The sequence below is a fragment of the Falco punctatus genome (genome assembly GCF_963210335.1).
Source record: "Falco punctatus genome assembly, chromosome: 2".
NCBI classification, from domain to species: domain Eukaryota; kingdom Metazoa; phylum Chordata; class Aves; order Falconiformes; family Falconidae; genus Falco; species Falco punctatus.
The window spans coordinates 72,408,250-72,432,431 of record NC_137581.1 but is presented as its reverse complement, the minus strand read 5'-3'; the positions used below and the strand labels follow the sequence as shown (position 1 = coordinate 72,432,431).

Sequence of the window (24,182 nt, the reverse complement as noted above, 5' to 3'; positions counted from 1 at the left end):
AAGACCTTGAAGGTTTTCATCTGCCTGCTTTTCCAGTGTGGACCTGCACTGGTCCAACAGGACCTTTTCCTTTTCAGTAACAGCTTCCTTAACCAGATGCCAGCTCCTCTGCATATACAGGTCTCCCTGACCGCATCAGGCCTTGCTGATCATTCAGGATAGAGGCAGGCCGCCATTCTGAGCTGCAAGAGTCCTCCTGCACCTTCCTGAAGTTGCAGCCAGAGCCGTGTGCCTGCTGGGGCAACGGCGCAGCTCTGCTGAGCCTGGTGCTGTGGGATGAGCCATCTCCCCCGCCCCGGCCGAGCGGGGTGCCCCACAGCACCCCAGCACAGCAATGTGGGTTTGTGGCCTTACAGCACGACTGCTCACGGCTACGTCGGACCCAGGTGGGTGCTAACCTTCTGCTGCCAGCACTTGGCGAAGCGCAGCGGTGTGGGTGCACCTGTTGGCCTCGGGGAAGGAATTTGGTGATGGAGCAGCAAAGCAGCAAATGAGAGTCCCTCAGGCAGCTCTGGAAGCGATGAGTGAGTTAAGCCATCACGTTGGCATTTTGTTTTTTCAAGGACCACATCTGCACTAAAATGCTAGGGAAAGCCATGCAAAGGGCTTCCCCTCCACCTGCCTCCTGTCCTGGCCGGACTGTGGTACAGCTCTCCTGGGGCAGGGAGGACCTGTACACTGGATTGATAAAGTGATTCCTTCCCCATCCCCTGCCCAAAAGCTGTTGGTGGCTGTTTTTCAGTGGGATCATTTCCTTTTTCTGTGGGATCATTTCCTTTTTCTGTGGGATCATTTCCTTTTTCTGATTTATTAGGTGGCTCCACAACTAACTGCACTGGCCAAGTAAGATGGGGACAGGAGAGCAAGCACCGCTAAGCCAGTCCTGCTCTTAAGTCATAATATCATAGAAACATAGAATGGCTTGGGTTGGAAGAGACCTGAAAGATTATCTAGCTTCAGCCCTGCCACCATGGGCAGGAACACCTTCCACCAGACCAGGTTGCCCAGAGCCCCATCCAACCTGGCCTTGGACACCTCCAGGGATGGGGCATCCACAGCTCCTCTGGGAAACCTGTTCCAGTGCCTTGTCACACTCACAGTATAGAATTTGTTCTCGTTGTTCGTCTTTGAAGATGAAGATTGAAAGACTGCAAGTACCTGCCAAAATGCCTGCTCTGCTCCTGGATGCAGGGCCTGTGTGCTGGCCACGGCCATTTCTTCTAAGGCCGGGGGGGAAGCCCTGCTGAGCTGTGAGCCACTGCTTGCCAGCAAAGCACAGCCTCCTGGATGGCCACCACTTTGGTTGCTGGTGAATGGGATGTGCTAAGGCGGGAGGCTGGCTGGCGAGGGGGAAGCACTGGGAGCATGTGGCTGCATGTAGGAAAGGGTGAGGAGTCAAGAGTGTCCCCATCACCTGCAGCATCTGGATCCTCCCAGTGCCCCCCAAGAGGTGGGAGGCCACAGACAAGGGATGCCCCTTGTCCATCGGGTAAAGTGGGTCTTGCTGGGGGAGCCCGTGAAACACAGGTGGCCCTGGACACCTCCGGCATTTTGGAACTGCCGTGTTTTGTTGTATCAAATCCATTATTTTTTTTTCTCCCCAGTATTTCTGGCTTGTGGAAGCCTTTCATGTTGATCCCATTTGCAGACTCGGTGTTTGCATCCCAGCCAGTTCCTTTGCTGGGGTAACCCAGCACTGTTGGGTCAGGGGGCTGGAAGTCCAGCTTCACGGCTTTTACTGTTGGATCAAAAATGCCACGACCCCATGGCTTGGATAAGTAAATGTTGTGTAGGCTTGTTTTACCGATTCAAACTTGCCCAAATGATTACAGTGATGGGTAAAGTAAATGCTGTTGAGCTCAGTGTAAGGTTAGTTATTGTCTGTCCTGGAGCCAGTATGACGCTGACCCAAATTTTGTATCGCGGGCCTTGGCTACTTCAGTGGGAATGCCATCCTGTGGCCAGGTAATTTGTCTTTCTAGTTTGTTGTGCAATATCCAAATTGTTTGTTCTGAAAATTGCAAATATTCTCAATAGTAGTAGTCTGTTTACTCATTTTTGTGCATTGTTGGAAGATAAATATCGGGCATTATGTTTCAGGGGAGGGAAGCCCCTGGGGGTAAGAAACATGTTTGCTATAAGATTCTTCCTAAAAACAGGCAAGTACAACTCCAGGTGACAGTCTTGGCTCCAGCTAAAATAATTTTTGGCTTTAGGCCATGGGTTTGCCTCTCTGTCTTGGTTCAACAAATAAAACTGTCTGCATGCTGCAGGATGTCACTACCATTTTGATGTTTGCTTCCAAGATGGTTCTGCTTGGCCCCAGGTGGTTTGAAGTGGTGTTAGTTTAACTGTCTATAGGCATGACTGGGGACAACAAGCCTGTGGGAGATTTTCAAGCTTCCTCTGTAGCTAAGGCACAGGACCCGGAGTCAAAAGATCAAAGTTCCTGTGTTGTACGGAAAAGCTATTTCAAGACATAGGCTGCATTGATAAAACTGATCTCATCTGAGCGCTGCATGCGATACTTTGATGGGGTTAAGGCTTCATTCTTTCGAGGCAGTGCACTGCGGAGAATTGGCTCATCCCGCCTAGAAAAGGGGACACCTAGAATCTGCCAGCATGAGCCCCTCCCTCCCTTCCCTGCTTTAGGTTGGGATGATTTGTCCTTTAAAGGTGGCTGTACCTTTATTTAAAGCGTAGGAGAGCGGTTAGGCTAGACACCCAGCTCTCACTTGCCATCCTGAAAAGGGAGCAAGGAGAAACAACACTGGTGCTCACTGGTCTGGTAAAATATACACCGTGATGTCCATGAATGTGGCCTCAAAGTGGTGAGCACTGAGTGGGGAGAGGGAAGAGTGGGCAAAAGGTGACTGCTTACGTGTGTACGTCGTGCTACAAGAGTTAGGGAGGATGTGGTCATCATAACCACTGCCAGGAAACACAAGTAGGATTGCCCTTGTACGTTCATTAAAAAAATTAATTTTGGTCTGAGTATTGTTTGCCAAAGATGTCAGAGAATGTAGAGATGACTTCTGGAAAACAATTTGAGCAAATATTTGTTTACAGTAGCTGGTCACAGAAATGGCTGACATGCTCAAAGCGTGCTTTTGGGACATCCATCTTGTAGGTTTTGAAGAGAGAAGTGGTGAGGACAAAATCCCTAGCTAGAACTTGCTTAGAGGCTGTTTAATTTGAAAGACAGCTGTAAAAGCTGTTTCTCTCCATTTGGGAGTGGTACAAGCTGCCTCATCACCTTCTCATCTCTTACAGAGCGGTGATAATTGCTGCTAAGGCCTCACGGGAGATGGTAAACCAACTGCTCTGTGGCACCTCTGGGGAGATTCAGGTTACTTCATGGTCTCAAGACTACCCTGAGACAGTAGTGTCTGCAGGAGCAGTCAGTGCCCCCTCTAGCTATGAGAGCCCAGATCCAGCTTTCCCACTGCTTTTAGGAAAGAAGTGGATTGCAACTACTGAGCACTCATTAACTGATGTGGCCACAGTCTTGTGGTCATTCCATGATTTTTCAGTAACTTGTGTGTTGCCTGAAGAAGACAGCAGCCTTCAATAATGACATCAAACAGTGCTACTGCTGTTTTGGGAGGGATTGCAAAGTATCTGCTCTGGATTAAACTTCAACTAGCCTGAAAAGCCACCTTGGGGATAACAGACTGCTCTGAAAAGGGACCATACTATGTGGTGGTGGGATTTTAGCATGACGGAGGTCTTTCATCTGATGAGTTATGAATTGTCATGTAGTGAAATGGTGCTTTCTTACCACTGAGATGGACTCTGGGTTGCCAACGTTGAGCTGTCCTCAGGACCCTGTGTGATGAGATCTACCCTTCAGAGATGAGCATTTGCATGTAACTCAGAAATGCAAGGTTGGCAATGGTTCCTGGAGGACACCCTTGGTGATGGTGCAGAGCTGGTTTCCTTTTGGTATGGCTTTTGGAGCTACATCAGTGAATAGAGTTTTTACTAAATTGTTCATCAGTCATTATAATCCTACAGTTTTTGGTTGTAGGATACTGGACCCTTGAAGAAGTGAAAGGCCCAGATCACCCATGATGAGTTACATCTTGAAGAGACCTGCCAAAGTCTGTGGCTGGCACAAAAAAAACGATACAGCAGACAGAAAAGGAGAAGCTGAAAAAAGCCAGTGGATGTTACTGGGTCTGGACCTTTTAACAGCCCGGTTGATATTAATGTGAGACATTTCTGCCATTCCCGAAGACATGAACGTTCCTTTCCCATGGAGAGTAAAAGGTCAGAAACAAAACCAGTGAAGTGAGAAGAAACAGTGCCTTTGAAATACACCTCCCCTCCATTCAAGCCCAGTGTGGACACGAGGATTTATGGTGAGATGTTCTTATAGGTGAGCTTATGGGAGCCAGCTATGCTTTAAAGAGCCTGGAAAGAAAATTCTTTTCACCAGTGTTTCTGCTCAACCAGACTAATATGATGGACTCTGTGAAATAAAGCTGGGACGTGTTAGGTAATGTGTGATAGTGTTATAACTTTCCTATCGGAATCGTATATAAAGTATGTGTGCATCATTAATCATCATTATGTACTATTATTAGTTACACACATATAAGGCAAAAAAATGGGAGAGGAATATGTAACTTTGATGGAAGAAAAAACCCCTGTGAACCACTATTAAACTTTACTTAAAGATCATAGCGGTCAAATACCTTCTTTCACGAAAAATTCAGAAAACTTCCCAGTTTAAGCAAATTAGTTTCACATCTGCTAGAGACATATTCTCTGCTCTGCCTCACACACAGAAATAATGGCTCCATAACCCCATTTAAGACCAAGATTTGCCTCTGCATGGACACCAGTGTATCTGTCCTGCGTAATTATTTTTCTGCCTCCACTCCAGACCAGTGCAGGATGGGAAAGCGGAGAGGGGGCGCACATGGTTACTCTGGAATAGGTGTGGAGTCCGGCATCGGTGCAGAGAGGTGTAGAATTTGAAGACACCCAGTATTTGTTTCTCCACGTAGATGAGAGATCCACACATTTACCTTTGTGATTGCCTCAGGTGAGTTACAATTATCCCTAAGGATAGGGATGACTTTTGAACATGGAGCTCCTCCTGGGCAATGAGTACTTTTCTGTTGTGTGTATTCGTGCATAAAAGGGTGTTTGCTCTTGTCATTGCATCTTCTTGTAGAGTCAGCTGCATAACGGTCCTAGTAGCCCTCCCTGTATCACCTGGATGCGGCTCTCCTGTCCCTGTGCCCCTGAAGTGAGTTATAGACAATCCAGAAGCTTCCTGGCCTGCAAAGACAGGCAGCGCTTGGTGTGCGGGGTGTCTGTGACAGCCGGGGGCTATGGCCAGGAGCGGGAGCAGTGTCAGGCAGGCGGTGAATGCCACTTTCAGGGCCTAGAGCTGAAAGGGTACCATTGTGATCTGCATCCCTCCCCGACCGCATCCCATGACCTGGTGCATGGAGCCTTTCACAGTGGATCCAGGCACAGACAAAAGGGCTGGGATGCATGCCTGTCTCCCTGCCAGGGGCGGGCTGGGAGCAAGGATTGAAAGTTCATGGGTGCTCTGCTCTTCCTTGTGGGCCCTCCTGCTACTGGTGAGGCACGCTCAGTGCTGTGCTGACCAGTGTGATGGAAACTGCAGCTTTATATGAAACGCTCAGAGACCTCCAACAGTAGCTAGATAGAGTGCGGGGTAGGTTTGTTTAATATCACTGGGGACTGAACGACAGGACCACCAGTATTGTCTCACCTCACCCTGAAAGAAAAGGATCATGGGGTTGCCTGCCAGAGGTGGATTTCCTCTGATTTTTCTTGCTGCAGCCCTACCTGGAGAGGCTGCTTGTTCCCGTGTACTCTAGAAGGTGAACCTTTCATTTAAGTTCGCTTCTTAATTAACTTTGGTTTGTCCAGCTCTGGCATACCTCGGCACAGGCTTCTCTGATGGTTGGTTCAAGAGGGCAAATCAACATCCAGCCATTAACTTGCCACTGGGAGGGCAGTGTTGCCGTAAAACTGTACTGCTCCTGTTCAGTAACTGCAGAGGAAGCCAGCTGGCTGTCACACTCACTACAGCTAGATGGTTTGGAGGTATAAAATATAGGCTAAATTTCCCCTCCCTGTCCATGTCTTTTACCTTTTGACTTTCCCTTCTGAAAAAAAAGTATGCTATTTCATGTTGATGTTCAGCAAATGGACTTTTCTGCCCCTGCATTTTCACCAGTTCTGCTCGCTCCCACTCCTCTCACCATACTTCTCCCCTCCAGATCTCTCTGTTGCAGACAGGCCCTCACAGCAGTAAGAAACAAGAGGAAGAGCCAGGAACATAAAAGTAGAAAAATGGTAACTACAGGAGAGTGGAACAAAAAAGACAGATGAAGAAAGAGCCGAGCCGCAACTGGGCTTGGGCTTGTCTGAACCTGGCATGCATTTGCTCGGTGCAGTTCCAGGAAACACGAGGAAACAGCAGTACGGCTAACAGGGTGCTGCATGTGGACACTTGCCTTAGGGGAACCAAATTGTTCTTGGTTGGGAAGACCCCTTGCAAAGGCATCTCCCTTTTCCCATTCCTTGTGCAGGAGATGTAAACACCTCCCTCTGGAAGACTGCTAAACTGTGTCACTTAATGCTTCGTCACTCCTAAATCTAGGTGTCAAAGGTGAAGGTGTCCACATGTGAACTCAGTGTCTATTGTCCCCATTTGGGGATGAGGAGGCTTAACCAATACAGTCTGGAGAGTTTTTAACCTCATCCTGCAGTGGGCAGCTGGCTGTTTCTTAGCAGTGTCCCTTCTTATGGTGACTGCATTGACCCTTCATCTCCAGGGACTGTGAGAGGGAGTTTAGACCTGTGGCTTTCGTGTCGACACCTAGAACCTGCCAGCATGAGCCCCTCCCTCCCTTCCCTGCTTTAGGTTGGGATGATTTGTCCTTTAAAGGTGGCTGTATCTTTATTTAAAGCGTAGGACAGCGGTTAGGCTAGACACCCAGCTCTCACGCAGTGTGGTGTGAGGGAGGGGATGAGATGGTGGGTGGAGGAGTTGCCCCTTTCATGGGTGGAGAGCACACTGGTGGGCTTCCCTACTGCTCCCCTCTTCCCCCAACCCCCAGGGCTGGGCAGGCAGCACTTTCCTGCCTGGAAAGTCTGTCAGGAATGTGAAAGCCCCTCACTGGTGGCCTGAGCTGCACAAGTTCCACACAACAGCCAGCCTGTTTGTTCGCGGGCATGTTATTCCCTGTTGAGAAACAAACCTTTCCCTCAGCCACCCTTTGACTGCCTTGCTAGGAACAGACTTTTTAAACAACCGACTGGACTCACTGTATTGATTCAGCCTTTATACTCCAGCCTCTGTGTTGATACTTGCATCTCTATGACCCATAAAGCCATTCCCATACTTTGTGTTTCTGCCACAGCTTTGGTCAAGACCTGGTTGCTGGCCCTACAGCTCTGGGAGGTGAGCTGTGCCTGGCTTTGTACACTACTGCTGAAGTTCCTGTTGCTCTTGCTTCATAGATCTAGGAAAATAATAGTAAACCTATATTCATTTCCCCCCAGTTCCTTGTCTTGTTCAGATATCAGCTTCAGTTTCTCAGGACATAACTCAATGTACTGAAGTGCATCTAGTGTCTCCTTCTTCTGAACCACGGAGTCTTTCGGGTCTGCTCAGCTGCTGTTGCACAGGATCTGCAGCTAACCTGCTTCTGAAACCCCTTTCTACCACAAGGTGCTTATCTGCTTCCCTTTTTTTCTGCTGTTCCAATGCACCATGAATGTCTTGAGTTCACCTTTACTTGTTTTCCATAAGGATACCTTATCTTCTATTTTTGATGCTGGGCAACTTTCTTCTTCTGCAGACCAGTGAGAATCATTTCGGTTAATCTTTTCAGTACGCTCGTCTGGGTAACTTGACTCTTCCAGGCTTTTTTTAACCTGGGTGGGAAATGCTGCAGGTCCTTCCAACCCGGTGGTGTACGCACCTTCAGAAGGCCTGGAAGAGCACAGTGATTCCATGACATCACCGGGAACTTGTAGTTTCTTGTGCACAGAGGCCTCCAAATTAGCACAAATTTATATGCTGATTTTAGGTTAGTTCTATGTTTACCAGGAAATGCACTCACTCCTGAGGCTAGGACTCCAGTGAAAGGTTTACAGGAGACAGATGCAAAAGCATGACTTTTATTTCCCATTTCACTAGAGTGCGTGAGGTTGCTTATTTAACACAGAAACATCACAGGAAATATTTCTTTTGACTTCTCGAGATTTCTGCATGGCCTTCCACCATTAATATGGTTATCTCAGTGATGTAGCCAGAATCTGAATGGAAATGTAGGTTAAATGAGGTGATGGGTGTTTGGTGAACTCCTATGGCAAACAGAATAGTCTGCATCCCTTTGATGTGTGCCCTTTTGAAATGCTACAATTACTATGTAGATCAGCAATGTCTTACTGCTTACCCTGTTTGCTGTCTTCTGTGTTTTACATCATCTGTGTAGAGGGAAACTTCATCTTTTTCTGTGGTTTTACAGCATCTCCTGCTTTGTGGTCCTCAGCCATGACTGAAGCATCTAAGCAATAGAAACACTAATAAACTATTAAAGTTGGAAGTGAATAACTTACCTTAATAAAGGGATTCTTTTTTGTTCTTTGAAAGAAGTACTGGATTTAGTTCTTAAAATTGGACACCTATATGTTTATAATCTATCTATAAATTAATATTTTCATGGACATTATGTTTTCTGTGATTAAAAGGGCCTGTCTCACACTGGCAGGTCTATTGCCACACTAAAGCAGCCAGAGAGTAGCTGTCCTGTGATACTGTGGGTAGCTATAAATACCTTTGCATTTACAAAACGTGATCAGGCACCTCTTGAGTTACAGGGGTGTAAATAACTCAGCTGTTGTTGGTGTTTGTAGACAATCAGATTAAAATGGAAAAGAGCATCCATTACATGTGCTCTACAGCCTTGTAGGGTGAGGGGAGAGGGGGAAAGCTTTGCAAAACAGACTTTTGGACAATTAAGTACCTCCAGGAACAGCACGAACAGAACAATTCAATAGAAAATACACAGTGCCCCACCTTACTGCATTTCTTCACCAGGCTCGTGTAGTAAGCACCTCTCCCCAGCAGCAAGAAAGAAGAGATGGGCCATGGATGTACATCCGTGATGCACATCAAATGAGAACATTGGAAATAATTACTGATGACCCTATGGATAATCCTAAGGGAGCTGGAAGCGTTCATCTCTGCCTTGAATCTTAGAAGGTCAAAAATGGTTATTCATCTTTCAAGAACAATTGATTCTTTAGGAAGGCTCACCTAGCAGAAAACATCATTACTACTTAATAACATGCAGTTCTTCAAGGCAAAATGTCAATAGCGTCATCTCTTTGTGAAGAATTAATTTTGTACTATTTTCCTTCATATTATTCTGCTTGTAGTTATGATATTACGGTAGCATCTGTTTCTGCAGTTGTCATATACTGTATGGGGAGTGTAGGTTATATTATCTTTTATCAGTTTTTGTTCGATATAGGCAAAAAGAATTTGGCTGGTGTGGTGCTTAATTAACACTGCATAGAGTATGTCAGTCTCTGAAATTCCAGTGTCAAGAATGAGAATGAGTGTTTGTCAGGATAACCCTTTTAGTATTTTCTGACAGCAGAAAAAATTAATCCCCCCGCCCCCTTTCAAATAGAACCAGTTTTTCATAGTGAGAACTGTTAAATCTGCTCTTTTGTAGCTTCTGTGGCAGTTTAACACTGCTACTTTTGCTCTGTTCTCCTCCTGCCTCCTGCCCAAACTCAGGCCAGTGCCTGAAGTGTCTGCTCGGTGAAGCTAACCATGATCTGTGCACTCTTTCTCTCTTTTCCACTTGCTATAACCATCTTGGGCTTCAGAAGTGTGTTTGGGCAGAGAGTAACAGCTGCTGGGAGTAAGTAGAATGCTAGTTCCTCACTGAAATCACATGATGGCAAATCTGGGAATTCCTGCTTCATTTATGAGTGTGCACAGGATGAAATGTCACTCTCTCCCCATCCAGAGATGCTTACTACAAAGAACTGAGCTGAATTCCACAGCAACAAAGTCATTTACCCAAATAAACTCTGTTCAGAAAACACCAGGCATCTTGCAGCTCCCTCAGCTGAACAAGTATTTTATTTTTAACATCTGTGCACCTTCTTTTTTTTTTTTTTATTTCAGAGGTTATTTTCAAACACAAGAACCGCTTCAAGAATTCTTCAAAAGAGAGGTAAAATGCAATTTTTCTATAAGAAATGTTTCCTAGAATAGTTTAATGCAGTTCTGTTATTTTGAGAGCATGAGTTTTAATGTGTGCAATAAAATATTACATATTAAAAATTAGTCAAACTTTGCAAGTAGTGCAGAGTTTCTGGACAGCACTTATATGTACCTGAGCATTCAGCATTTTAAAGTGTCAGTGAGACACATCAAATATATGTTGTAATATTCAATGGTTCTTTTAGTTACATTTCCTTTTACCTTTACAGTGTGTCAAACATTAACCTTTCCCAGAGTATTTAAAATTTAAAAGATTGTTTTAAATTACTTTAGATTGTAGATTCTTTAGGGAATTACTGCAACTTTTAATGTATATCTTTTTGCTGCTCCAATTTATGTGCAAGGGAAGTAGCTTAGGTTTATTTTTTTGTCTAGATGTTCTCTAAAACATGAACCTTCATGTTTAAAAAGTGTGTCTAGATCTGTGTGTTGAGAGAACACATTGATGTTGTAGAGTGAATAAATCTTAAGTAAAATGATTTAATAAAGAATGAATGAAGCAGGTATATACTCCAGTTACTTTTCCGAAGCATTCATTTTCATGGATTTTACTCATGTTGGCTGTATTTGTAACAAGCTGTTGTGATTTTTCCAGTCATCTTGCTGGAGTAGTCTGCCAGCAAGCTAGCAGCCTGCAGACCAACAATGAGCTGGTCTGTTCTGCTCAGCCTTGCATTTGCTGCAGGAGGAAGAGGGTGAGACTGTCCCACTTCCCAAGAGCCCGAGATTTTATAAATTAGCTGTGAATGTTTGGTTTTCAATGGCAAGAGGTCAGGGAATTAGTCACTTAAATGGAGTTACATAATTTTTATGGGGAATAGTCTTATTTTTTTTTTTGAGAGTAAAATCTATTACTCGCATAAGACAAATGTTGGAGCTGCAGCTTTCAAGACGTGGTTCAGCTGATGTCTAGAAATCTTTTTTTGTTTCGTCTCTTAATACAGTCATAGATAGAAAACAGACACTTATCTGCTACCTGAACTCTCACAAAAACAGTTGATCTTCTCACATGCTGCCATCAGAATTCCTGGTAGCTTCATGAGGGCAACTCCTGAACTGCTGCCGAGAGCTTAGCTTTCAACGCAGACTTTGATCCATCAGTAGGAGGCTAATTTGAACCTCAACAGTTCTCTCTTGAAGTGTCCATACGCTTTCTTCTGACTTAAGCAGGTCACCGTGAGTTAGCCTTAAACATCACTGGAACAAAGGAGGGAAACTACGGATGACAGAACTGCTGAAATTTAGAGCTGAACGGATCCTGGTGAGTTAATGAGAAGGATTGTCTGTGCTATGGGCTTTATGTACAGCTAAATCTAGGGGGAGGAAAGGTTCTGTGTGCGTCTTTGGGGATGCTGTTTGAGTAGAAACAGGAAAAATTCAGGCTTGTGGCCATGTGAAACTGATGTTGAGGGACAAAAAGGGAAAAGTAGAGTGTTAGTCTAAGGTATCTGCCTATGATTTTCCCTATGATATGTGTGAAATAAAGCTATAGCCGAGTAGGAGAACTGAGAAATGTAAACTTTTGCCCTCTTATTCATTGGTAGAGAAATAAAGTACAAAAGGGATAAAACATATCACGTAAGAAGAGCCTTGTCAGTCTGAAACAATGCAACAGTTATTTCTGTAATGTTTCCCAATAGCAATAGCTGCAGAAGTACTGAGAAAAAACCTCACAGTCTAATAAGTATTTTTTCTACTTTCTGTGACTGGATGTTTTCGCCAGATCACATTTTCCCCTGAGGATTAACTTTGAACTGCCAATTAAAAGTTATTTCTAAATCCTGTTACAGCAGAAAGCCTTCAGGTTCTTACTGTTAAGATTTGGCCATTGTCTTTCTCACAGAACAGATTAAACTGCTGGGGTTTTGGTAAATTACTTTTGTAGAATAGTTGCATAGCCAATATGTCTTTTAGGGGAAAGGCAGCAACTGTATCATTTCAGGTTGTTTAATTCAGTTAAAAACAAAGAGGGGGAAATCTGAAATTAAGACAAGATCAAATATTACCAGATTGTGTTAATAGTGCAGATAAGTTTGCCCATTGATAGATTGATGACTCAGTTTATTCTTCAAGAGCTTTACTAGCCCACTAGCCTGCCCTACTCACAAAAGAAAATTATTGAAAACTGTGTACCAAAGTCTGGATGATCTCACTTACAGTTTTGGGGCAAAGAAGCCAGCTTACTGCAATAATCCTACTCTTTTCCAAAGACACGCTGCATGTTTCACTGCTCTGAGCAGAGACAAATGGAGCATTATCTCAGAAACCGCTGTGTGGTAATGGTTGGCAGATGTTTGCTTTTTTAATGTGGTCACTGTAGGATCATCAACCGCTCTAAAATCTGTGTGTCCAGGTACAAACAGTTCAAACAAGAAAGAGGAATGAATGCACTGATATTTTAATTTGCCTGAGAGAAGAAAGAAAACATTTTGCATCCATTAGATGAGCTTCACAGGGCTACCAAAACCACCCATTCACTTTAAGATGTGTTAAATACAAAAGCTGTATTCAGCCATAAATCAATATTTGGGCTTTCATATCCCTTGCATTTCCACGCTTTAGCCTTGATCCTAGGCCTGTGATTTTGTTAAAAATATTGAAATTCTTGATCTCTGCAGGAATATAACTGCATCTAGCATTTTCCTATCAAAAAGGGCAGAAAGGGGCATGACTTTTTAAAGGAAAAATGATAGTCTAGGATGAAATAGAAGTTGCATTCCTTTTCAGCAAACAAATGGATGAACCTGCTTCTATGCAGGGTACAGCATCTTCTTGTTGCTTAGTGACTTTTTCTTGCATGCATTAGCTTGTTTTGAAGCCATCTTCATGACACCTAATGAGAGAGGACTTAGGCTGGCAGAAGTCCTTCTCCGGAATTAAACAGGTCTGTGGTATTTCAGGAAACTATAAAAAAAAAAAAAAAAAGAGTAAAACAAGTACCAAAGAGGGGACTTTGATAATCGGTAGCATCAGCCACAGCAGGGATTTCTGGGGCTCTGGACTTCTCTCTCTGAGAAGCTGGCTTTTAAAATGGAACCTCAGTAAGTGCAAAAGGTACCTGATCCAGGGGCTATTGAAGTCTCATAAAAAGACTCTCGTTAGCTAAATGGCACAGGATAAGGGTATGGAGGCATCTGTCCTCCTCAGGTTTTTTAGTCTGCTTGCCATTAGCCAGCCTCCCCCACCACTGACAGCAAATACTCTTATCTTCCTCTGTGGTCATATGTTACTTCAGAGGCTTGTAGTGTCAGCTGGCTCAACACTGTAGAGGTCTCATTTGATGCTCATTGCCTTTTACTAGCTTGCATAAACACATGACTTCTTTTACTCTCTTGGGAGAGCTAATTATTCTTGCATATATTTGATCTATGAAACTAACAGCACACCCTGTGGATGCTATGCTTGAGGTCTTCTCTAACCACTTCCCTGACACGCACTGCTTGTAGCAGAGAATCTCACCTCTTTTACACGTGTCATTGCAAATATTAGTTTAATTTAACATAGAAAATCGATCTGCTACATTTCTGTTTTAATTAAATAAAGCATCTTGGCATGATGAGCCTTATAACTTCTAATTTCAAAATTGATAACAGCATTGATTATTCTTTTTCATTAGACTGGGCTGTGATCTCTCTGGTTGCTTCACACAAAGGGGCAGCAGTTTTTTTCATTTGTTTCGTTGTGGGCTATTTTTTGTTTGTTTGTTTGTTTGTTTTTCCACTGGTTCCCAGCTACTGGATTCTGCTCAGCCCCAACAGAAGTGTTTTCTGCGAAGATTGCTGTGGTGTTGCAGCTTGCAGCTCGGCCCCTAAAGGTTTGGATTTGGGGAATGAGGCAGGGCCACATTCAGCTACTGCCACAGCTGGGTTGCAGTTCTCAGCAGCCTCACAGAGCTTGCCTACACACAGTTCTCCAGCAGGGTTGGAGTTGGTGCCATCACTTTTCCCTGACTGAAATAATGACCCCTGAGAAATGCTTGGTCAAATATAATGGAGAGACACTTGCTCATGCTGGGGTGCCCTGGGGCTGCCCCAAAGCCAAAGGCTCACTCTGGTCTTAGGCTTTGCACTGGACTGTATAATATTTTCTTTTCCATTGTTCACAAGATCATTTGATAAAAAAATCTCATTATTTTACCTGTCATCAGACCACGATGACTTGAAGTATACGTTTTCCTCCCAGTCCAGTGGCAGAAAGCCATTACGGTTACATGACTTCTTTTGGATTTGTGGATTTGCGATTAGCATGGATTTGTTAATTACTGTGCAGGGAAGTGGCTGTCCCACGAGGCACAAGGCACAGCTTTTTGTATTTTGTGCTCTGCGAGGAGCAGCAGCACCGTGAGTGCAGCAAAGTGCCTCTTCCAGCTGCACAATGTGTGAGCTGCTTCAGCAGGGGTTCCAGGGAGTTTGCTGGAAGGGAGTTTGTTTGAACCTAAATCAAAGCAAAAATAGAAGTGTGACATTTGTCACCACTCCCTGCCCCTTGAACACTCAGAAAGGGTGTTTATGGGTGATTTTCCCTCTGAAAGAGGTTCTCTTTCAGAGAAATAATGAAATGCAGTATTTTGTAATTGCTTGTCCTAGAAATACATTTTTGTTATGGCTTTGGAGGTTGATAAGTTTATAATTTGTTCTCTGAGCAGAACTGCTGGATTGGTTAAAATGCTTCGGGAAAACTGCATTTAAATCATAACACAAAGACCTCAAATATTTAAGATTTTTTCCATTTTCTTGGGAACAGGGTAGTGTTTAAGGTGAAAAATGCCAGAAGATACACTAAGTACAAACTGGAGGGTTGTTGCAACTGTTCAGGATTTAGCATTGCGAACTACTCTCAACCTACTAGTGCTCTTAAACTACAGCATCTCCTGTGTCAGACATTAATCCTAACTTATAGGCATATGCATAGTTGAGGCAATATCTCTTTGTAGAGACATCATCCAATAACTGTATGATTATGGAGCCATTTCAGTGTTTCCACATCTACCCATAGTAGATCTTTACAGTTTCTCTTAATTTTGGTCATTGTGGCTCTTTGCAAGGACACTTAAGTTTAGTTCCTAGTAGAAATGGTGTTAGAGAAGCTACTGCAACTTTTTACAACGCTGTGAAAATCGCAGGATAGGTAGTTTATCTAGAAATTTGTTTTAATCAAGCTCACCAGAGCTCCGTAGGCAGAAATATTTGTTCAAGTGGTATCATTTATCATCAGTAATGTTCATATCATAGAGCACTTCTGAATCTTTGCCATTTGTATTTAGGAATGCATGCAGGAAGATTTCTGCTTAAGGGGGCTGTTTCAAGCAAGAATAGTTTCTACCTGTTTGGTAGCTCTACCAATATGTTTTCTTTTACCTTTTCAAAGACACAATGCCCCTTCATAAATCTATGTTAATTATCTTCTGATTTCCTGATTAGGTAATTAAACTTTCTTGTTTTGTCTCATCAGTAGCAGGGAGAATTTTACCTGGCAGACGTGAAGGGCAGTGGGCTAATTACAGGGGCCTTGAATAAAAATATCACTGGAAAAATTGGAAAAAAACTCAAAGTAAGCCTTGGGGTATACGTGGATGAGACAGCTGTGTGCTTCAAAGTTAAAGCTCCTGAAAATTGGCAAGGGAGGGAGAGACAGAGACGATTCAGCAGCGCTTCTGTAGGAAATGAGGCAGCCAAACACACACACTAATAGGCACAAGGAAACTTATTGGGAGAGCCTTAAATACCCTCAAACGTGGCTCAAGCTTCTGTCAAGGACCTGACTTTCTCAACAATAAACTCAATATGTCACAATTCATTGAAAGCAAAAGCCCCTCAGTTTTTTGTGCTGCTGTTCTACACTTGCTTTTGTAACTGCTAACAAGTTTTTTCCCAAAACTGGCAGTCTTGTGCTTGTATGCCCTTGCTTGATTTACTTTAACATTTTGTAGTGCATCAAATGGGGCTAATTTAATTGATAAGTTGGTGTTCCCCCCTGCAGATGCAATTTCCCATTGAAATTATTTTTCCTGGTGTGTTAAACTAAGAAGCTTAGAAGCACAGGAGAGAAAGTGGCAGTGGTGGACAGTTATCTTTTGTCTGAGCAGGAGCCTGGTGAACTTGCTGCCCAGGGATGACTCTTCATGTGACAGCTCAAGGGAGGCTCGGGTAGGGCAGGGAATCAGGGCAGGTTGCTGGAAGCCTGTGAGAAAATGGGGGGTTTATTCATAAATCCACGCCTCTTCCTGCAGCAGGCTTTGTGTCCTACTGCTCCTCAGACCGTCTGTGTCTAACCAGACATGCCTCATTGCCGTCTGAGGAATTTTACATAAGAGTCAGGCCAGTCAGCTGAGGGATGAGTGTCAGCCAAACGCTTTCGTTGCTGTCATGCGCGCTGGGGCCTGTGCCTCGCCTGTGCAGTCTGCTACAGGCATCACCCTCCCGTTTGAAGTAAACACACTGCCGGGCAGGCTGGGGCCCAGCCTGTGGTGGAACTGCATTTGGTGGCTTGCAGCGATGGGGTGGAGGATAAACTTTTCGGAAGTGCCTTGACAAAAACAAGAACCTCTATTAGCTTTGAAAACTGATCTGATGAATTGATAGGGAAATACCCAGTTCTGCCTAAACCCTTCTGGAAAGGGAATTAGGCACCTAGTTGTCAGAAGCCGTGACACTTCAGACATGTTTGCCATTGGTGCTGAGATGTAATAAAGAATTCGGGAATAAGAGGCAGATGAAGACTCCCCGAAGGACAGTCACCAGACTGGTGACTCGTGGTCGTGCTGAGCTCAGCCCTGGGATACACAAACTCCACATCTGTGTCTCCCAGGAGCTATGGCTCCTGGTACCTGGTATCCTGGCTCCTACTGGCTACCTGGAGCCTGTTCCCTTCTTACTTTGGGTTCATGTACTCAGGGAGAACCTGGCCCAAATGTTGGGCTGCTTTGGGTACTCCAGCTGATAATACCTTGGTCTATTATCTGCCGTAGCTAGCTTTGAAGCCAGGCCTGGTTTAAGCAGGGACTGGACCAGGCGATCTGCAGAGGTCCCTCCCAACCTGGACTGTACTTGATCCTCCTTTGCAGTGGAGCTTTGGGCGGCCCCACATCTTCCAGGAAACTTCCAAGAAACTTCAAACTGCATCTTACATGCAGGAAATGAATGCACTGCCCACAGGCTTACAAGCTTCCCTTCCCCTGACTTAAGAGATACACAGAAACTGGTATAGTTGACCAGTGTGTATCGACTGGTTTAGCTTCAACAGCTTGTACTGGTAAGATATTAGCAGCAGAACACCCAAAGTCAGGTCAAATGCTGGGCTGGCGGGGCGTTCACATGCAAATCTAGTTTGGACCAGAGATTTTAATCTAGCTCCCCTGTATTCCCAATGAGCCCTTGGTCTTGATGCTTTAGGGTCCCTCTTTCAGTCTGGTTTTAACCAGAATGTCTACAGCTGTCCAGGAAAAACCTTCTACTAAAATATCACTTGCAATGAAGCATCACAGGCCAGGAGCTCTTTGCAACAGGAAGTTGTGAATACTTGAAGTTTTCATGGGTTCAAAAGGTGGCTGGAGAAGTTCATGCCATGGAAAGTCCAACAAGGGCTGTGGAGAACAAAGCTACCACCACCTGCTCAGAAGCTGCAAATCCTTGGAGACTGGGGAAGGCAGGACATGGGACTTCAGTCAAGGGAGGGTAGCTCTGAGCTGTTCTGGGATGGCCAGTCTGTAAGGACTGCCATGGCTATGAACAGGTTCGCTGAGCTGTGCCTTAACCTTGATCTTGCTGCATTTCAGCAGTAGGACTGTGGTTCTTCCTTCACAGACCACATCCTAGCATGATCACTTACCCTATGGCAGTCTTACAACCTAATGTAGATGTTTTGCAGGAGACAAGTTTTTACAAACACCTCTATATCCCTGACTTCAACCGAGGGAGGGAATAAAAGGAGTTTCTTGCGTCGTTGTGTATTTACTATTTTGTTAGGCTTCAGGCTTTTCATTGCATATGTAAGTTTGAGCAGAAGCTAGCACATGGTGCCTCTGAGCAATTTTCCTAGCTGAGTAAAAGCAAAAAAAAAACAAAACCCACCAGGAAATGAAAGGATTTTAAAACAAGTAAATGTGAATTTAGGTTGAAAGAAGCATCTTTGAAAAAGTAGATGTAACAGTCACACACACATAACCACTTACTGTTAGAACTCTTATTTGCTTTAAGAATTTAAGGGCTGTTGCTCCATCTCTGTATCCTCAGTGACCTGTGGTGCGTTAGCATTTCATAGAGACAGACTGTCAGGCTGTTAGTGAGCACTCCTTCTTACTGAGCATTATACAGTACTGTAGCATTTTTCTCCTGAAGAAAGAAGCTGCGTAATTTCAGTGAACAATATGGTCTTTGATATCAACAAATAATCTAATGTGGGTTTTTTTAAGTACTGTGTCATAATGAATTTTCTTCTTTTTCTCCTTGCCATTTTGAGTGCATCATCCTTGTCAGCCCCCAAGACCCACTAAGCAGTGAACTTTTTCATGCCATCCATGATGGTTTTGTCTGGATCTGCTCCAATGGAGAGGATGCCTTGCCTCGATCCATCCTTGAAGACAGTTGTTCAGGCATTCTTATCCAGTGGTGGCTATAGTTGTTTGTCTTTGTAGTTTTTCTCTTTGGGATGTGGGTTCTAATTTTTGCACACATTTTCATTTCCTCCATTTTCTGGGACTACTCGTAGATGCTGGTTCCAGTCTTACGGGGCACATTTTGATGTGGATCAGAAGTGCATGTCTGAACCAAATCTTCCTACCACCTGCTGTGCTTTGGTTTGTGTGGTGAAGCAGTCTCAGAGCACACAAAACTTTGCTTTTGGCTGAAATTAAACCAAGAGATGTGCTCTCACCTCTGATGTGCATTCAGTCCACAGGACCAGATGAGAGCTAGTCCACACCAAAGCTTCCTGAGATGTGTATAGTATGGACTTTAGGTCCTCAGCACCAATCCTTCACCCTACAGATTCATTCCTATTACGCCACTCTATTTACTAACACAGATGTAGCCATAGACATCTTGGGGAGTAGTTTTGTGTTCTTTTATTACTACCTGGGGCAATAGAGCCAGTTCAGGGTGATATACAAGATATTGTAATGTGTTTCTGTTCCTGCCTTCTCCTGATGTTTTTCCATCCCAGAACAAATGTTGTGCTTCTCTCTTTACTAGGTCAGTTCTCCAATATGTCTCTTTGGTCATGCTGACAGGTGCTTTTTCTTCCCTTTTAGACTGGCTATGTGTGAAGCACTCCAAGGGAGCTGATGTTTCAACTCCTAATAGAAAAGCAAAGTCTCTGAAACTCCTCACCAGGCAAGATATGCTTTGCAGGGGCAATGGATGCTTTAGCTAGAGGCCAGAAAATCTCTGTCTCAATAATTTAAATGGTAACTAGCCATCAAAACACTTTATATACAATCACACCTAACTTAGTTTGGGGTTGAGCAAGGACTCGATGTATCAGGAGATACTCCTCATACACTCTTCATTCTGTTTTCAAGGTATTTCTCAGCAGGTAAGTACTAATTTATGCAGTGTATCACTTGGTCACTCATCTTTGGCCCACATGGGATTTCTTTGGTGCTGTGTACACACACTCTAGCACCTGCATATACCAAATATATGAAGTTTATACTTCACAGTGTATATCTTTATAAAGGCTGCATGGTCATAATACCCTGAGAATACCAATTTCTGCTAATGTTTCCTGGGCATCAGATTTCATTACTTGACCGTTTTCTTGTTGTGGAGATAGAGGCTGTTTGAATGCTAGAACCCAGTGGATCTGGGTAAGTCTTTGTAAGGAAATCATCCTAGGTAACATGTCCAAGATCCTGATGAAACTCTTGCATGTACTGAAGATTTTATGACTAAAGGTGTCAGCAGTGATTCTGTTTTGTCCATTCCTTCTCACTGTTCCTCATAGCACTTTTTTGCATCTCTTTCTTACCTTATTGCTTATGGCTTAAGTCCCAGCTCTGTCACAACATACCTGCTTCAGCTTCACTAACTTAAATGCTCCAAATTAAACAATAGTAAAGCAGTTTATTTGCATGCATGTAGGAACCACAATGAAGTGAAATCATTGCAGCCTGGCTGAAACTATGAAGCCACAGACAGCTTCATTTTGACTTCAAAAGTGTACATTTTTCTCTTTTGCCAGAGCTACAAAGAAGGAAATAATTGCCACTGACTTCAATAAGGACAAATTTATTCTTGTTTCAAAGAAACAAAGGTTTCATCCAAGGCATTTTTCTAAAGCAGCCTTGGCATGTGAATACTCAAAGAAGATATTGGAGGAAGAGCTACTGTATGAGACTGAATGTGTCTGGTGTTTTGCAGTAGGTGCCCCTGTGGTTACCTATCTCCAGGTCTAACATACAGGTCCCAGTGAGGATCATCAGACGGGAAGTGCTGGGGCCAAAGCCAGCGCACTGTGACCATGCTTCCACGTTCACAGTGATAATGTGCTTGCATGGTCCCATCTAAACACTGTCGTCACACAGATTGTGATTTCTCCCACCAGCCAGCTTCAGGTGCTAGTTGGTCAGGAGGCAGCCTTTACCTGGTAGTTGTGATGGAAGTGATTTTGTGCTCCAATTATTAGGCAAATGTTTCTGGAGATGCATTTCTTATGGATAATAGCACAGGGAGCCTGACATTGTCCCTAGTAAGCCATTTTTCTGTAGCTTCTTTCTCTGATCTGCTGAAAAAAAAGGTCTGAGTCCTACAAAACCCTCTGACAGCATGAAGCCATTTACCTTGTACAAAATCCCTTGGTCTTAGAGCGGGCAGGAGCAGGGCTGCTGCTGGACTGGCAGTCCCGTCTCTCTGCCTTATATGCTTGGTGCAGACAGGAGTAAGTGTACTTAGTATGGATTTTCAATTTACAACAGAATATTTTATTCTTTGCCTGGTTGACCACAGACAATGTTGCTGATGATGGAATTGCAATACTGCTGTGGCTTAAGACAGTCTTAATGCCAAATGACTACAAATTTCAAATGTCTGATGAGATAGTTTATTATTTTAAGTTTAGATGTAGGAGATCTGAGGCAGAGGTTTTAAAAGGTTTTCTTGGGGCTACCCAAGATGTTAGTGCACTGACCAGAGGTTGCAGGTTCTGGCTGACAGGGCTCCATTTTAACTCCTTGCCCTTCCTTCCTCAGGCTGCATGTGCCAGTCACTGCTCACTTCCCACACAGGTATCAGGGATATGAAGTGTGTGATGTGCAGGCTTTTGAGTTTATGATCTCTGTCTCTCTTGAGAACGTGGAGAAGAAAAGGCTTTGAATGGATCTTAATGTTGTCGTCAATAATCAAAGTTGGTTGTAGAGGAGGTGGAGCAGGGCCCTTCTCAGAGGTCCATGATAAAAGGCAAGAGGTGACAGACACAAGCTACAGTAAGAAAAATTTGCTTGCATGTATGGAACCTTTTCTCACACTGAGAATGGGTTAGTACTGCAACAGGCAGAGGGAGACTGAGGAGTCTCCATCCTGGGAAATATTTAAAACCTGGCTGGACAAGGCCCTGAGTGACACGGATTCAGTCTGGCATTAGCTTTGGTTTGGGCAGGGTTTAGACTAGAAGACCATCCACAGGTCCTTTTCAGTCTGAATTATTTTATGGTGTCTGTCTCCTAGTTATGTGAGAAAGCAGCTTGCTGTGAGCTGAGTGTTCAAAGGAAGAAAAACTACTCTACGTTTATTTTCCAGAATCCCTTGTTATGCCATGCAGTGAATTAGAACAGCATGAGTCAGTGACATCCTCCACAAGGCTGCCGGACAGTCCCTGCTGGTGCTGCCGTAGAACATGTATGCATGCATGGGTGCTGAGGGGCAGGAGCCTGCCTGGCAGTGCAGCTGCCCAGGCACTATGCCTGTGGGTCCCACTGACCCCACCGAGCTCCCCTTGGGTGCAAGGGTCCCTTTTAGCAGCTTCCCAAGGAGAAGCAGGGGCTGAGGCTTTTCAGGTTTGAAACAAGAGTTGGTCTGATGAGAGGAGCACATAACTAAGCCCCTCTCTGGCATGGCCTAATGAAAGGCATTTCTGCAGGTTCGGCAGCTTGGGGCTGGGGTGGTGGGGCTGCAGGCACCAGTATTCATCATCATCATCAGTTTCCTCCTCTACAGGGTAGTGAATGAGCTGCTCCACTGGGGCTGGAGTCATGAGGAACAAAGACCTGGAGATGTCCCTTTGGCTACAGGACTCAAAGGGAAAGAGCAGAGTCACTCCTCTCCTCCTCAGAGGGTTCATTTTGAGAGCATTCTGCTTTTAGTGCTGGAAAATCCAATTAAAATACGGTGTCTGCCTAAACTTGGTATCTCCATCGCAAAAGCATAATGAGCTCTTTGCAATTTCTGTGTCTCTCAGCTAATGAGTTCTCCCTTTCTATAGGGAAGCTCTGAAGACAGATTTTTATTATCTTTTTTATTATTATTAAGGAAGCAAAAAAAGATAGTCTGAATACAGGACCTCTTAGACATCCTGCCCATGTCAAGGGCTGCCAAAGCATGTAGAGTATAATTACAGCTTCCTATTTCATTGCCGAAGTGGGTCTATAAATAACAGTGTTCAATGAAAATTGCTGGCAGAAGCATTGCTTTTTAAGCATGAAAATGTACAAAAAAGTCTCAATAACTAGATGTTCCCCCCCCCCCCCCCCCCAACCCTCCTAAAGGTTTTATATGTCCAAAAGGAACAGATTACTGTAAGGATTTTTGGAATAACTTTTTCTACTGTGATAAGCATTACTGTTTTCCCTGGTTGTTATCAAAGATCTGCAAAACCAAGGTCTAAAACCTAATTCCAGTTGTTGCTGACATTGATTTATTTCCTGAGCTGGAAAACTAACCCCAAATGAATCTTTGGTCATGGACTGAAAGAAAATTTGTACAGCCAGACTTTCATAGCATCTGGGGCTTGAGGGGTACTCATAACTCTACTTCTCATGTTTTTATCACACATTTCAGCCAGTTTTCTGAGTGTTGGACTGAGCAGTATGCCTTGTCTAAGCAGATATTCCAGTGATAACTCTAGTAGAGAAGACATTGCCAGGCTGCTGTCCTCCAGAGTTTGCTTCAGTAGCTAATCAGTGTGATGACTTAAAAAAAAAGTCATTAAAAATGTGCTTTGTTTCCTGTTTTAATTTATCTGGCTTCAGCTTCCAGCCATTAGTTTGCGTCATGCCTTGCCCACTGAGTTCAAAAGCTTTTTAGTACCAGATATTTTCTCTCTGTGAAGGTGGTCTAGTTACTGTGTCAGCTCCATCTTTTTTTTTTTTTTTGAAAAATGGGACAGATTGAATACCTTTGGTGTTTCTCGTGGCAAGGCATTTCTCCAGCATCTGAATTATTTTTCACTAAGTTTTTCTCTGCACTGCCTCCCTTCTTCCAAATCCCCTTCCAAAATGGGAGCCTCAGCGCTATACACAGCACTTGGCTGGTAACAAATTCTTACATGAAAGGAAAACAAAAATCTCAATTCCTGCTCACTATTTGGACTTACACCTTCAAGGATACATTTGTCCTTTTCATTACATGGTGCAGCAGATTGTAGGCTTGCTTTGTCTGTTAAATGCTGGAGCATTATGCAGGGCCACATCTCTGTGCTATTATAGCTTCATTTTCTGTAGACTGCATTCCTTGTTCTTAGACCTATTATTTGCACAGGTCTGTTGGCAGAGGTGTTTACTCTGAATGGGCCCAGATAACTGCTTTAAAACCAGTTTATAATACTAAAAAATTCAAATGGCAATGCTGTCCATTAAGCAAAATGTATCTCAATAATTTTGAGGCATATGAACTAAAGGTGTCTGTATTCTCAAAGGGAAACTTCTCACACCAGTTCCAACAATACTTGG

At 43.9% G+C, this 24,182-nt stretch overlaps 1 protein-coding gene across 1 annotated transcript in view; it reads left to right on the top strand.

Moving 5' to 3' along the window:
* Positions 1–10,376: 10,376 nt before the first annotated feature.
* OCA2 (OCA2 melanosomal transmembrane protein) overlaps positions 10,377–24,182 on the top strand; it is a 226,847-nt gene continuing 213,041 nt past the window's right edge. The window contains exon 1 of the mRNA XM_080377365.1: positions 10,377–11,564. Within this exon, the coding sequence (XP_080233491.1) occupies positions 11,526–11,564 (39 nt within the window). The 5' untranslated portion in view covers positions 10,377–11,525. The remainder of the gene's footprint in view (positions 11,565–24,182) is intronic.